This window comes from Pelecanus crispus, chromosome 3 (genome assembly GCF_030463565.1).
Source record: "Pelecanus crispus isolate bPelCri1 chromosome 3, bPelCri1.pri, whole genome shotgun sequence".
Lineage (NCBI taxonomy): Eukaryota > Metazoa > Chordata > Aves > Pelecaniformes > Pelecanidae > Pelecanus > Pelecanus crispus.
This window is the reverse complement of record NC_134645.1, coordinates 70,333,701-70,350,156: the sequence shown is the minus strand read 5'-3', so window position 1 is coordinate 70,350,156 and position 16,456 is coordinate 70,333,701. Positions and strand designations below refer to the sequence as shown.

The following is a 16,456-nucleotide window of genomic DNA, read 5'->3' as shown; positions in this document are numbered from 1 at the left end:
GGAAAGCCAGATTAGCCGCAGTAATGAATCCGCTCTCACAGTCTGGGTCTCCCTTGACGGGATGCCACACATCACTAAATGCCTACCGTGGCGTTCACTACCATGCTACCTGCCCAGAAGATCTGAGCATCAGCACAAAACTTCAACAGTAAGGATTTAAAAGAGGTTTTGTTTTCTTCCAGGAGAGGGGAAAACCAAAGAGAACATAATACAGACTAAACAACAGGGGGAAAACCAGAAAAGAAACAAACACTGGAAATTAAGAAAAAGTAAACAAAATATGCAAATTAAATACCAATCATTTAATAGGAACAACTGTTCAAAATTTAAAAAAAAACCCTAAAAAAAAATCCTGTATGTATTTTATTATTAGTTGATCATGATTTTACACATGTAATCCTTGTTTCTCATTTCCACTAACAGCATTACACTATTTTGTTCTTTACTCTTAGGTCTGATTCTTTTTTAGCGTAAGCAGTCTCCTTTCCATGTGGGTGCGTGAGCAGCAAGTTCACCAAAACTTAACGTGGTCATGGAAGACTGTCATCATATCTTAAGGTGGCAAGAGGAAATGTTCAAGACTGGTCGGAAAGGGAAGGCTGACAGTCACTGCTTGCTCTGCAGCTGAAAACAAATGTGCTGCTAGTAAAAGGAGAAAAAAATTGTTTCCAGAATTACGGAAACGGAAGACCAAAAGAGCTCTTACCGACTTTAGTTTAAATTACACTCATCAAAAAGAGGATGAAGGCAGGGACTGAGAGAATTCTAGGATTTAACTATTAAATACTGGTAGTAAGTTTAAAAAAAAAAACCAAAACCCGCCAAACTGTCATTTTTTTAGATTTATAAATTATTTAGATTATAATTCTTAATAGAAATTATTTAGGAAAATCCTTTGTTTTCCTTCCTAACCAACACCCCTTGCTTTACCAGCATCTTACAAACATGAGATACCAGTTTCTAAATCAACATATAGGTGCAGCCTATGGTTTTTCAGCTGATAAAGTTCTCCATTATTACTGTTCTAAAAAGGTATCAGTCTGTTTTGGAAGATGTCGATCAGTTATATAAAGCAATATCAATCTGTCTTTTTAAAATTATTGTACCACTAATATTAGCCATAACTCTTACCCTGCATTCCCAAACACAACACTTCAGTAGATGGTTAACTGCCAGCAAAAAATGCAAGTAAAAATGACATTGTACTCTTTCAACTTTCCCCATGTCTCCAGAGGTTAAATCCCTGACTTCAACTTTAGACATATTCCTTTGTGTAAACAGGGTAAAAATAGCACTTACTCATAACACTAAGTAGCTATGATTACAGACCCCAGTAATAATCAAGGAAAATGAAATACAATGCTTCACATATAACACATTAAACCTGAAATAAAGCACAATCCATATGCAGATGCTTCTATAAATACAAATTCATATTTTCTGTTGCTGTACGTACACGCACTGTGTCCAGAAGAACAAAAGCAATGTTATGGACTCTTGAGTATTACTATCCATGACTTTTAGTTACAGGACCAAGCTGCCAATGCGAGACATCTGTACTTCCCATTATGAGACGCATCTTCTACAAATTAATACCCTATGTTTTTACACAGTATCGTATGTACCCAGGAAAAAAACCATTTGCTGCATGCAATATTAAGTCACATATGAAAACTCCATTTTAATTAATTTGAAAACATCACATTATGACAGTGACCTAAGCCTGCAATTTGGGGGGAAGGGGAGGGAGGAAGGAACAACAGCCTGAACAGGCCTGACCTGGCTGCACAGAGCAGAGACATTTCTAGACAGCGAAGGGAACAAGGTGGGAGGCAAACCAGAGCGGAAGCTGCAGGACACCCCGCAAGTCCATCACCCCCAGCTCCCAAGCTGCACTGCCCGACCACGCTGCCCCGTCCCCAGCCCTCATGTCACCTCACCACGCCAGGCAGGACCCCGCTGGCTTTCCAGCTTTGAAGCGCTCCCTAACACACCCTAAACATTAGGGAACCAGCACATATCAATAGTGCTGGGGAGGCAGCGAAGGGACTGAACATCTCTGGGCCTCAGCCAGGTGACAAATACAACCTTCGAGCTCAGGCAGGGTGACACAGTTGAGCCCCTTCCTACCAGAAGTATTAAAGTAAATGCTTTCTTAACATTTTCTGCACTGAAAATGCATGCTTGCGATCTTAAAAGTTTCTTTGGACACAAGAAATACTTGATTGTATAAGTAGCCAATTCTGTCTCAGAGGATAACTAATAATTCCCTCACCAAAATAAGGCACCTGGACAAAGCTTTACATTTACAAAGACTATACAAGCGCTGACAGATCGACACAGAAATGAAATCGTACACTTGTCAGCATCAAAAGGGTTTAAAACCTACAATGCAAGTCAAAAGAGCAATGGCTAGGGAATTAGAAACTCTGTAACAGAAAATTTACAACACATTTTAACATAAAGATGAAAAGGAGACTTTCAAAGAAACACTAATGCCCGTATACCTAAATTATGCTATTTTCTCAATTCTCTAAATGCAAAACTGGTGTGTATACTTTACAGCTTCTGCCAGCCTTCTTGGGTGTTTTCACCAGAGGTGCTCAGATCTCTTTCCTCTTTGAAAGTCAGGAAGGCGCAATGAGGAATTTAGGGATATTTTCATTGACCATGCCCTCTAGGCAACTGACCTCATTTTCCCTTTCTTGCTGTTTCATGACACCTCACTTGGAAGTAGATCAGTTGGAATGATTTTTACAATGCCCTCTCAGAAGAAATATGACTTTTTATTACCAAGTATATACACTATTGTTTTAAATGACGAGGTAATACACTGAAGCTGCCTCTTCCCCAGGAGAGCCAAAGTAATGCTCTTCGGCTCCAATTCCTTCTCTGTTCACATAGGCTTCACACCAGTGCAACCTTGGAAGGCCCCAGGGGGATGTCCCCAAGGGCAACACCTCAAGGCCACCCCACCCTTTACAGTAACTCACAAGAGGCAGACACCGCCCTTTGAGCAGCCTTCTCGGAGCAGCCTAAATCCACAATCCAAAACACCCATGTGTCAGACGCAGGGATCTCCCCATCCTTACAGGCAGACCCCGCCAAGACAGCACAAGCAGTAAGGCAGCCAGTCTGTTGTACACCCAGTCCGATTCAGGGGAAAAGGAAAGCTATCTCTGTTTGCTAGGAATCACAGAATCATTTAGGTTGGAAAAGACCTTTAAGATCATCCAGTCCAACCATTAACCTAACATTAGCAAGTCAAAGAGGAGAGACTACACAGGAAAACTCCAGCTACCAGGACTGTCAGGGGACTGTGTGATAACGCTGAGCAGAGCCAACTAGATGCACAACTGAAGCACACCACCAGCCCAGTGCGAATCACCGCTTTCTGCGGCCACAGCAGAGAATAAATCTTTATTCAGAAATCGTGATGCATCTACATCCACAGAAAGGGCATCAGCATCACCTCAGCACTGCAACTCCAGCCAACAGCTAGGCTTTCTTCCACTGGAGGTCACCAGCAGACATCCAAGGTAACACTGTCACCCTTTGAGTAGTTAAGCCACTTCCCACAAAAAACCCCAGTGTGCTTTTTCCCTTGTATTGCTCATTCAACTTGACACAGCAGAAGACTTGGATTCCCCAAACTGTACAAAGGACTTGGAATGGCCCTGGTCATTAGTTTTTCCTTAACCCCTTTTAATCCTAGAGGTCATTAGGAAAACACCTGCAAGGCATCCTTTAAGGGAACCAGAGTGTACAGAGTCACATCTGTCCAACAGTTATCCACGTGAGTCTGCCACAGCTGGATATGCCACCCACCTTGCCTTTCTTCCAAACTATCAAGCCAGAGAAACAGGGGTGGGCAGACCTTGGTGTATCTAGCAGAAGGAACATGCAAGATGTCTTGCTTGTATCTCCTTAACTATAACAATTTCCCCAATATTATGGAGAGCTCACTCAGACAGATAATGAGCAGGCAAACTCCCACTTGTCTAGCAGTAGCAACTTGGTGACAACCCTGCAGAGCAGATGCTTCTGAGAAAGCAGAACCTGTGGCATGAGGGATCCTTAGTAACACAAAAAGAACAAAGCAATACCCTCTTCTGCTTGTAAGGGTCACAAGCCTCCTCCTTAAGGAACTAAATGGATATGGATGTCCTTTTAGTAGCCTGGCACAGCTGATTGTCCCATGACCCCTCACTGCAGCAGTACTCTTCCACCCTCTTCAGATGGCAACCAGTTGGAAGCAGACTGGATGGCACATGGACCCACAGAGCTTGAAAACCATTAAGGTTTTCCTGAGGTAAAATCGCCAAACTACTGTTTGACAGGCCACCTTGGTGGGCAACTATTAGTGAGGGGCACCACGTACTCTGGGACAGCCGAGTGCTTTGTCATCCCATCCCACTCCATCCCCTGCTCCGCTTGCTGCTGGCACGGCCCTGTGCAGACGTACTGACTGACGGTCTGGCTCCAGATGCATTTTTCACCCTAGCTAACTGCTAGCTGCTAACTAACCGGATCTCACTAAGCAACTTCTTCAAAAGTATACAACAAAAACTGAATGTAAGCCTAATCTGAATGTCAGAGATTAAATATATACATATATTTAAAATTAAGAGAAATTATAACAACCTATACTGAGGTCTGTGTTTAGTGAAATCTGTATCAAATAATTCAGCAAATGGAGAGCAAGCAAAAACATGTAAGAAAATGTCTCCCTTACACTCCCTAATGCAGGATGCCAAAACTTTCTCACAATCACTTTAAAAGTTCAAGCAAGGCCCAAAAACCAAAACACTGTGACACATCACACAGATTTTAATACCATACGTTTTCATAAGCTGTCTTCTGATTTGAAGTACAAAGTGCCAAATACCAGCTTTCACAGCATGAAGCTCATAAAGTTTCCCATAAACTTCCATAAGGAGCTCCTACTTACTAGGAGAAAAAAGGTCATGTTTTAGTTTGTTCTTGTATGTACCATCCACAGTAAGAAGTTCAAACAAATACAGTCTTTTTCTTAGCTTTCACCTCAAAGGAGAACAAGTATCACAGCGTAAGTATCCTTCTCTGAAAGGAGAAGGCAGGCAGAATTTGGGTCACTGCACAGATGCTTAGACATTTTAATTTGTACACAATATTTTCAATTACTTACATTTGTAGAATGTCTTAGATATTTAATGTCTTAGTCTTTTTTACCCTTAAACAAGAAAATATTACTGCGATGAAAAGTTAGGTTGTGTTTCCTATGGGAAATCATATGAGCTACTCTGATTATACTTCTTTCTGATACAGTTTTGATGTACTATCTTGGGCACTATGAAGCCAAAGCGATCTCTCTGGTGCAAAGTTCAGAGCAAAGAAAGGTGTGTTTAAACAAAGCACAAATCAGCAAGCTTTCAAGAGCTTATCAACTGATGACCAACCATAACTTAGAAACTGCACTTTCATTTACCTCATTACAGTGTGTGGGAATCTAAGCCGGGCTTTTGTTTCTTTTGGTGAGGCACATGCAGACAACGAGGGGAAGGCAGGTTATCTGCAGCTCCGTAAGAGGAGTGCAGGTGTTCCCTGCCACGCAACACACCTGGATCCCAAGGATCTCTTCTCACATCACAGCCCGCCTTTTGTGGGTAGAGCACATGCACGTGACTGACTCAGAGTGGTATGAGTCAGGACTAAATGGGCCGGAGATGAAGCTTATGCTATTTAGAGTGGCTGCTAAAGGACAAGCTGTACCCGAACTGACTAAAAACCTATCAGTTTGTACAAAGTGAAGCCACCAAATATCTTTTTAACAAATCCGAACCAATGGAGGTAAATTATATCAGATGAGCCTCCCAGAGGATGTGGCCATAGCCAGTACTAGGACTCACAAAAATGAGTTATCTTGTCAAATCACAGCCCCATAATGATCACGTTAAGCTGGCACAGAAGTAGGCTGCTGCCAGAGGGTTCCATCAAATCCCCCTTTCCTGCGGGTTTCCATCGCTTCCCTTGTGCCAGCACCATCATTGAGGCAGTCACTTGCTGACCTAGGTTAAGAAACCAGTATGTCTGAAAACACCACTTGCAAAACATACGGCTTTCAGTTGAGGGTTTTTTTTGATCCAGCGCAACCCACTTCAGTCAGCTCAGAAATGCCAATGCCAGGGCAAGAAAAACATTAGGGAGGTGTAGGTGAGAGACGGAAGGAAATTCTACTTTCAGTGATGTCCCCACTCTTTTCAGCCTCCACTTATCTTAGCCTAATATGCCATGACCTGCACCCACTGTCACTGCACATCAAAACTTCTGCTGGTTCAGGACAAGTCTTAGGAGGCACTCTGAGATGAAAAGAAAAAGTTTCAGGAAATAGTGTGGCATCTCCCTCCTGAGATAATACTTTCAACAGAACATTAAGATATTCCTCAAGTCTACTTGAAATACAGGCTTCTCAGGAGAAGATGACACAGCCAAGCCATCACAACGAGTTTAGTAGGACACGAAAGCCCACTCTCTAAACAGGCTGTAATGATGGAGATAACTATTCCCACAGTGAGAACATCATTACCAGTGTTCTTTTATCTGGTTGTGACAAAGGGAATCACGCGGTGAGGCTCCAGAAGCTACACTACGGAGCTGTTAGATCTATCATCCTCCGAGCAACGGGAGACAGACAAAGCATCTTCCACTGGCCCGTGGTAACCATAGCTCTGGTCTCCCACTGTGATGGCCACTGAGTCACGGCTGTGTATGACAGCACTTACCAGGCCTTCCTTGCCATTCCGTAGCTGAGGCTGCGGGTTACTGCTCCAAGCCTCTTGCTTTGTATCTGGGATCACAGACTCATAATCACAGCTATAACCAATATTACTATATGACTCCTTGGGCCACTGTCGTGGTTTAGCCCCAGCCAGCAACTAAGCACCACGCAGCCGCTCGCTCACTCCCCCTACCCCGATGGGATGGGGGAGAGAATCGGAGGAGTAAGAGTGAGAAACACTCCTGGGTTGAGATAAGAACAGTTTAATAATTGAAATAAAGTAAAATAGTAATGCTAATAGTAACAGTATAATAATGATAATAATAATAATGATACACGAAGCAAGTGATGCACAATGCAATTGCTCACCACCCACCAACCGATACCCAGACAGTTCCCGAGCAGCGATCGCTGCTCCCTGGCCACCCCCCCACAGTTTATATACTGAGCATGACGTCATATGGTATGGAATAGCCCTTTGGTCAGTTTGGATCAACTATTCTGGCTGTGCCCCCTCCCAGTTTCTTGTGCGCCTGGCAGAGCATGGGAAGCTGAAAAAGTCCTTGACTAGCATAAGCAGTACTCAGCAACAACTAAAAACATCAGCATGTTATCAACATTCTTCTCCTACTAAATCCAAAACACAGCACTATGCCTGCTGCTAGGAAGAAAATTAACTCTATCCCAGCCGAAACCAGGACAGCCACTACAAGCCTACAAGAATTTTCTGCCTTATTTGTACAGCCAAAATCTAACCTTGCATTCTCTTATACCAGGGGCAATGCTCCCTGCTACATCTGGATATAGAATACTCCTGGACCTGCTGTTGTATTTTATTAAAGGCAGAGAATTTCTGATAGAGACAATATTTCATCAGTGGCCTTGAGTACGGCCAACTATTGTTCTGACAATTACATAGAAATCAGCTAAAAACAAGCAACTGATTAAAAATAGTAAAAATTAAACACTGTACTTTACTAAGTGCGTATCACTAAACGTTGCCCAAACAATTCTCACATATCCTCTTAAGTATTTTTCTGGTTTTCAAATACAAAAGTGAAGTCAAAATAACTGACTTCCCTAAGCCAGAGTAAAAGCTGTCTGGGTGGTTTAGGGACTGGTGGACAGGAAGAAGCAGCTTATCCTCACAGGAAGGTATAACCAGGTAAGTAACAGTTTCTGTCCACATTTTTATTCCACTGTAATACAAGAGAGTTGGCAAAAAACAATGACCAAAGAATAAGTTCATAGCTTCAGCTTTTTCGGGAGCGCAGGGAGTTAAATTACTTAGGTGCTCATCCCATATGCTGCTTGGGGTATCACCAAAAATGTATCAAAATGATGGCTGCAATTGTACTTATGAAATAGATCAAGTCTATTTATTTTGTACACATCCAAATACTTTAAAAAGCAAAAACCTTACTTTATTTTTCTATTTATTCAGCTATAAATATTTAAATTCCCTGCCTGGACAAGTTCATTGCAAAACCAGCAGCCCTCATAAAACAGTCCACTGTCATGCTGGAAATACTCAAAACTTATGAGTGTGGAGTTTTTCTTCCCCTGGCCAAGTCGATTTACTGAGGAGTAACCAAAACACATATGAGTAGCCTTTTAAAACCTCACAGGTTTCAGCTCCAACCTCTCTAGTAACAGTTACGAAACAAGTAAAATATTGGCAATAACAATAGCTTATAACACTTTTTAATCAAGTGCCAGTATCAGCAGATAGAAAAATGCCATTAGTCTTATTCAAAAACAAGTTCAACAATTCTGCTCTTCAAAGAAAAAGAACTTAGAGAAATAATTAAAAAATATTCATTTGATACCACACTTAGAGCAAACGGAGTTCAGATTTGCACGGCTCCTCTGGCACTTTGCTCATTGGAAGTTCAGTTACATTCTAATTTTGCATAAAGTCTACATGCTTACAACAGCACATCTAGTAATACATTGTATTATGCTCTGTATCATCTAGATTTCTACACACTCAAGAAAAAAAGGGAAAGCCCTTAATTAAAATGTTCAAAAGGCCTTTATGCTTCACATTCCTTATAGCTAGACAAGCATGACATGTCATTCTCTGTATGTCATTAAAACTAAAAAGAAAGCCTATATACCGAGGGCCCTGATTTTCCTCTTTTCTGCTATGTAGCTCCACTGATTCAGCACAGTTATTCTTATTTTATATCTATTTAAGGGCCTGACCCAGAGTATAACCAAATAGACTGTTTTCACTGATAGCAAGGGCCGTTAAATCAAATCTACATCCGTGACATTGAATAATCTAGGTCACATAGTGAACTGGGCTTGTTGAAATAATGTTGTTTTATCATACTGACAGATGCTAAATGGATGTCTAAGTGCAAGAAACAGTGACTACGTCTACACAATGAGCACTGCACTGAAAAAGAAGAGCTTGAGCAGCCCTAGGGCTCAGAAAGGACATGCAACTCAAAGTGAGTTCCACCAGGATGCTTAGAAAAACAAGACAGCATGACTGCAGTATATACAATTGGCTGAGGTGGCAAATAGCAGCAAGGAAGCGATTTTACCTGTATAGGTAACACTCATGAGACTGACACTGAAGTACTGCATGTAATTCAGGTTGGGGCGTGAAGGAGAAGCAAAGTAGCAGGGCAAGTATAAAGAAGGATGCTGAAAATGCTGAAGAAAAGTATCACAAAAAGAATTTTCAGACTGAAGAAACAAAGAGACTCGAAGAGAATTGTTTGCTCTGTCTACCAGGATAAAACTGAGCAGCAACTTGACAATAGGTAACAGACACTAGGAGGGTTTTTTCATCAATTGGAAAGACATAGCAAGAACCAAAGGCAGGAGCAAGACAAATTCAAAGAAAAATTAAGGTGCAAACATGGGGGAACCCCATGAAGTAGGAATCTGGAATCAAGGAAGTAGGAAATGTTGGGATACCACATCTTGCTGTCAGTAGATCAAGTTACTGGGATTAATACACGAGTAACTAAGCAACACAATACGCGTCTGCAGTATACAACATATTTATACATGCATGAAGTACAGAAGACACAAAAGCAATGCCAAATAAAGCAACTTAATGTTTTGTTGCCTGTCAGCTCTACCTGAAGATGTTAGTAGGCATCGGACAATAAACACTGTTCAAATTAGTAGGCAAATACAAGGCAGGAAAGATTTTTCTAATGCATTTAGAGAAAGATTGTGCTCACGTAGAGCCTGTAAACTTAGCAGATAAAAAGATTGCTATGATTTTGTAAAGTCAGTCATGGTGTGATAGATCTTTGCTTTGCTTCTGGCAAAGCAACACATGGAAGGTACTGTGCTGAGCCATCCATACTGGCATCAGGAAAGACAGGTTACAGGGATTAGGAGTAACAAATGCTCTGACAATATGGAGAATCCAAAATCCGTGCTGTACTAGCAGATTGCAAATGAAATTGCAAAAGGCTCCAACTGAAGTCAGTTGTGAGTAATCAGCCTGTGAGTTTGTTGCTTGTACACTGAGCATTATTACATGTACCCCTAACAGTGCTTTAGTCTTTCATACTGGATTTCACTGGATTTCAATTCCGAGAGTGAGTCACTGGTGTGAAAAGAGGGGGAAAGGAATGAGAGTGTTTCTCTCTGAAAGAATGGAGACAGAAACTGCCCTTGAAAAAAGGCATGAATTCATGCTTACTACTAGATTTCTTCTTGGCTTAAGATGCAAACTATTAAATCTTCAGATTAAACTGAGCAAATATTTGAACAATGAATGGGGCAGATTATTCTGGTAAGGAAAGAATAAACTCCTCTTGTATGTGTGATTTGTAACGTCTGTTATGGTCAATGTTTGAAAAAATCATATATTGTGGGCAATTCATAGCAGAAGTCTTCGTCATTTTTCCAAGATCAAAGGGCATCTACAATCTGGTTTCTGTCTCAGGGAGATCGAGGAATGAGAGTGATTTAGACCACAGCTGCCTGTAGAAAACACCAAGTATTTTACACCCCTCACTTGTCACCCATCCTCACAGTGAACACAGATGCTACCACTACTAAGTTAGTAAAGCCCATATGTACAAAGACATACAAAAATAAATATTTTGGTTTATGCAGACTTGCACAGTAACCCACCAAAAAGGGCACTTCTCTACAGCAAAACCCAACTGAGACCCGCTGGTTTCACTGCCACACAGATCCAAGCTTCAGCTAGCATCTCCCACAGTCACGCAGATTCAGTAATGAAGCGGGACAGTGAGCCTCGGGGACTGCAGGCCCCAGCTAGGAGGTGTCACTCAAAAGAAGAGACATGAGGTGGCAGCAATCTTCTCTCTTACAGTAGCTAAGGGTTACAGCACTCTTTCCAGAACTGGTCTGGGGTTTAGTTCCGTCTCAGGGAGACTCAACTGATCATTCTAATTTTGCAAGTGACTACCAGCAAACCAAACACATTTAAATGTTTGTTAAAACCAAACACAAGATTTAAATATGGCAAATGCTGTGTCCTGATCTTTATGAAATGTTGCAGTCCTTCTTAAGAAGTCATTAGCAATATGAAGATTCACAGGCCCTTCGGGAGTGTACGTTGTTAAACAGGCACTGGCTCGCAAAGCTTCGAAATTCATACTGGTCTTCCGATGTACGTTAGAGAAGTGCAGATGAAGTGGCAGCAAAAGCACACGTGCTGGCTGCTGGTGGGCAGGCACAGTGACTCAGTGGAAACACATATAGGCAGGCTGTGGCTCACACGACAGCCTGGTGCAGCACAGGAGACAATATAGAGTGGCAGCCTCCCAGATAGGACAAAGGTATGGAGAGAAAAACAAAGTCAATCTCCAGTGGCCACCCCATTTAAAATCATTTATCTGTTACTCAGTTTGCATTTTAGGCTTGGCTCTTGAAAATGCTCTGTACCAGAAATTTATCTGCCTCATGCACTGGTATGCATGCAGTTAGTTCTGCATGCACTCTGCGTGCATTCACTTGTAGTTTTGCTATATCCTATTCCGCATCCATTGAATACTTCAGACTTGGTCTTAGCCTTATCATCACATTTTAAAAATATTTTTACATACGTATATATACACATATATGCACACACACACACATTCACTCACTCTACAGGACAGAAATAGTCCTGTAGAGGACTCCCTGGATGACATTTGATTGCCTGAGGGTAAGCCCACGCAGCCATATGAGAAGACTGCTGTTATCTGAAACGCCTACATATGGACACAAATATGACACGGGACCTGTAGTCCTTTCTGCTACAGTAGAAGGGGCAAAATTCCCCAGCAAGGAACCTAAATGGGGATATTCGGGATATGGTTTAGTCTGGTCTACCCTTGATTAGTCTAGAGTGGGCTTGGTAGTGTAGGTTAATGGTTGGACTGGATGATCTTAAAGGTCTTTTCCAACCTAGATGATTCTATGATTCTATGATTCTATGATTCTAAATGGCACTGGAAGTCTATGCTTAAGGGTGTGGATTTCACATTCCACGTGTATGAGGGTGACATGCCTACAAGCAGTCTCTGAAACAGGTTGTTGAACTGAAACCTATCTGATTCACTCTTACTTTCCACAGTCCATACAACTACAAATGGTTTCATGGGAAAAACAAGAATTATTTAAAAGCTTGTGCATGGACATTGTAAAGAAAAGGAGATGATACCAAAATGCAAGTAGAATGACGGCCAATAAACCATTAGTGGATCTACTGGGATAAAACTGGGAAGTGAGAAAACTGAAGCAATATGGAAAAGAGAGCTATTCAAATTGAATTTGATAGTGGGTAATCTGCTTTTGTGATTTCTCTAAGGAAGTTCTTGGATAAATACTTAGATATACCACAGAAGTCACCCGCAATCAATATCTACACTATATGAAGATATTCCTTTAACCGTTACTTTAAGGTAAAATAAACTTCTCTATGGCAAAGACGACAGCTCTGATGCTATTTTGTGCATCACCACTGTCAAGGTAATACTCCTAAATTGTCAAACTTGGAAGCAATCACACCGAGGCTGTTCTAGATTTTAGTCTAGTAAACCAATGGTAAGGTAAACCTTTCCTAAAGGAAATATTTCACAGGCTCATTGTGCCATTAAAGCGCTAAAAAAGAACAGAAAAGTAGCTCAACAACCTATTAGAGCAGTAAAATTCTTAAGTCGTACAAAGCAAGACTTCTTATCTGCCTGAAGGAAAAAACAAATGGTTAGGAAGTATCGCCTGTTCCTAGGATGCCACTTGATTTGGAGCATAGCCAATTTATCACTTTTTCCAGGATGCACCAGTGCCACACTTCCCCAACCCTCCAAAGACAAAGCAAACTCCTAACATGCACTATTTTGAACACTTATGAAAAAAATAATTCAACATAGTTTCTCTGTTAATTGTTCCAAAAGGACTGCTTCATTACAGCTCATACTGTATTACATTGGCTTCCTAATATTCTGATCCTTGATAAAAATTACAGAGTTTTCAAATTAGCAGAGACATGCTAACCAAGACACTGGAAGTTGTTTTTGTTATTTTTAAAAAAGGCAAAACAAGTTTTAATTTCACACCAGTAATAAAAAGCAGAATCTGGAAAGCAGAACTGGTACACTTACACACTGTGCAGAGCACAATGGAAGAACTTATTTCCACAAAATATTTCAGTTTGGGCATTTGCTCTATTATTATCACACAGCTCTGCACATTTTGGGCATGTTGGTGAAGAAGGAAAGTAGTTAGAAAAATTGAAAAAAATCCCACAGAAATGCTACAATGTTTCAGAAAAGTTTTGTTTGTTTGTTTTTAAAATGACCAATAACAAGCTGTCATTCCCCTCCCTCCCTGCCCCCATGAAAATAATATTCCCAACCTCTCTCACTTCAGAAGTGAGCAGATGCTGAGGATCCAGGGCAGCAGAGAGCAGATGAATCAGGACCATGGGGTTGAGATCCTGGTTAATGAAAACGGGAGAGACAGGACTGAGGTCCAAATTTAGAGTGGCACAGAAGAAAGGCAGAGAGGTGTCCTTTAGGATCTTAGTTTAACGAGCTAAATGGCCAACATGCATGGCTTGGAAAGCCGTAACACTGCCAGTGGCAGAACTCATGCAAATTAACTGTGGGAATCCCTGTTCTGTGCAGCTTTAACGTACATATTTACTTGCTGTAAGTAAGGAAATGACACTGCTTTTCACATTTACTTCCCTCCGCACTCCCTTAATCCCACGTCAGAACAGTTTGTGAAGGATCACATTTACTTGCATGGCAATGTCTCAGTTTACCCAGGAGGCTGTCCCCAGAAGCAGCTGCAGAGAACCTGACGAGACCGCTGCTCCCAACAGCGTGGCGTTAGCACGGGAGACAAGTTTCTAGGACACGGAAGGGCCCCCAGGACCGTGCTCACGCCTCTGGGGGCGAACAGTAACTGCAGCTTAGAGCCATGTATCCAGGCAGCCCCGTGTTAAAGGAGGGAACTGATCTTGATAGTTTACAGATACACAGATCCTTTATTCAGAAGTTATGCCGGGGAGCAGGGAAAGTGGTTCTTATCCTGTCCCTCCGGCATGGGAAGTTTGAGGAGGGGTATGAGAAGTAAAAACACCGCAACCAATAATAGAGAAGGTGGTGGATTTTGCGATTTTCTTGCAGAAATGCACATATTTTGCATTCAATAGTAAACAACTAGATCTGCAGTGCCCTTATATATGTAGCTAAGATGACAGCAGGACTTGAAGCGGGGTTGATAAATAACATTACTTAGGGAGAGGGAAGTACCTCAATAAAAAGAGAGGCATGGTTTGTAGTTCAAACACGGGGTAGGCTGTATTTCCCCGTTCAGTTCTTGCCTTTGCTGTGGACTCTTGGTGTGACATACCATGGTGCATCAGTTCTCTTTCGTCCAGGGTGACGCGCTGTACTTCCTTTTATCTTCTTTTAATCAGACTATAATCTCTTTGATCGTACACACTCTTCCTATGCACGCATGGAAGCAGCGTGCCAGTTTCAGTACCTTCCCAGTTTCAGCTGGCTTCTCAGCATTAAGAGTCCCATCTTTATCAATGGAACCTTTGTTGACAGTTTCAGCAAGGAAGAGACAAGACTGAATGGGCCATAAAGACAAAACTCTCCTTTCCACACAGCACTCTCTCTGGTTATTGCTATGGAAAAGCCAGCAGTGCTTCTGCTGCCTGTGTTAAACACATGCTGCGAGGCACCAGGAGGTCCTCAGCCCTCACAGAAGCGAAGCTAGCTTCTTTGCCCATTATCAGTTTCACCTTTTAAGCAAAATGACAAATGCTTTTAAAAGTTTGCCATTACCTGCGCCTTCCGTTTATCTCATTAAAAAAAAATGCAAAAAACCCAATAATGCAAAGAACAAAGCAGTAAAGCACAAAGAGGTTATATGAAAATCTACGCGTTGCATCCCACAAACAGCCTGATCCCGAAGATTCCGGGGTCCAGCTCCCCGGGAAGCCACAGGGCAGCACCCACCACTGCACCCTACAAAACCCTCCACGCTGCAAGACTAAAAGCGCACCGCCCGCAGCAGTTTGGTTTGAACACCGGCAAGGCACGGGGGTGGCCAGGGAACTGTTTCCAGCTACAAACACCTTGACAACAGCCGGCGCCTGCCGTTCGCGCTCCGCTCTCCGCAGCCCAGCAAGACGCCAGGGCTTTCCACGACGTGCAGGGGTTATTAGAGAAAGGGGGGGGGGGGGAGGGGGGAAGAGAAAGGAAAACCCGTTTGGGAGGATGCGGGACAAAGCGCAGAGATGGGGAAACCTCACCAGCCCCCGGGGGCCGCAGGCACCTTCTCCCGGCGCGACAGCTTCCCGCTGAGCCGGGCCCGCTCCCCCGCAGCCGAGGCCAGAGCCGCCCGCGGCCCCCGAGCGCACCTGCGGCCGGGCCGGGCCGGGCCGGGCCGGGCAGCCCCCCCCGCCGCCGCCGGCCCGGCCTCCCCCCGCCGCCACTCACCCGCCGGGGGTGTCGCCGCCGCCGCCGCCGCCGCTGGGGTAGTAGGCGGTGAGGACCACGCCGCGGGAGCCGGAGCACCAGCTCATGGCGAGCGCCGCCGCATCCCTTCTGGGGACACCAAGGCGAAGCGGGGCGGCCCGGCCGCCGTCCGGCGCGGCGCGGCGCGGCCCAGCCTCCCGCCGGCAGCGCAGCGGGCAGGGTGACGGCAGCGCTTCCTGCGGCCCGGCGGGGCCGCCGCCGCCGCCGCCCTCCGCCGGGCCCTGCCCCTCCTCCTCCTCCCGGCTCGGGCACCGGGCGCCCCGCGGGCGGGGGCAGCGGCGGCGGCCGCTCACCGGCGCGGCGGGACCCAGCGGCTTCCGGCGGCGGGAGCCCGCGGCCTGCGCCCGCCGCCCTGCGCCGCACCGGCCGCCGCCGCCTCGGCCCGGGACGGGGGACGGGCCCCGGGCCCCGACGGCCGCCCCGCCCGCCCGCCTTAGCCTTCGCCTTAAGCCTTAGCCTTAGCCTTAGCCTTAGCCTTAAGCCTTAGCCTTAAACCTTTGCCTTAGCCTTAGCCTTAGCCTTCGCCTTCGCCTTCGCCTTAAGCCTTAGCCTTAAGCCTTAAGGCTCAGCCTTAGCCTTATCCTTAGCATTAAGCCTTAGCCTTAGCCTCAGCCTTAGCCTTAAGCCTTAGCCATAGCCTTAGCCTTCGCCTTAAGCCTTAGCCTTAAACCTTTGCCTTAGCCTTAAGCCTTAAGCCTTAGCCTCAGCC

General features: G+C 44.1%; 1 protein-coding gene across 1 annotated transcript in view; it reads right to left on the bottom strand.

The window, feature by feature from the left end:
- The window catches only part of ARHGAP18 (Rho GTPase activating protein 18), a 69,632-nt gene extending 53,838 nt beyond the window's left edge, over positions 1–15,794 (bottom strand). The window contains exon 1 of the mRNA XM_075707171.1: positions 15,709–15,794. Within this exon, the coding sequence (XP_075563286.1) occupies positions 15,709–15,794 (86 nt within the window). The remainder of the gene's footprint in view (positions 1–15,708) is intronic.
- Positions 15,795–16,456: the final 662 nt, after the last annotated feature.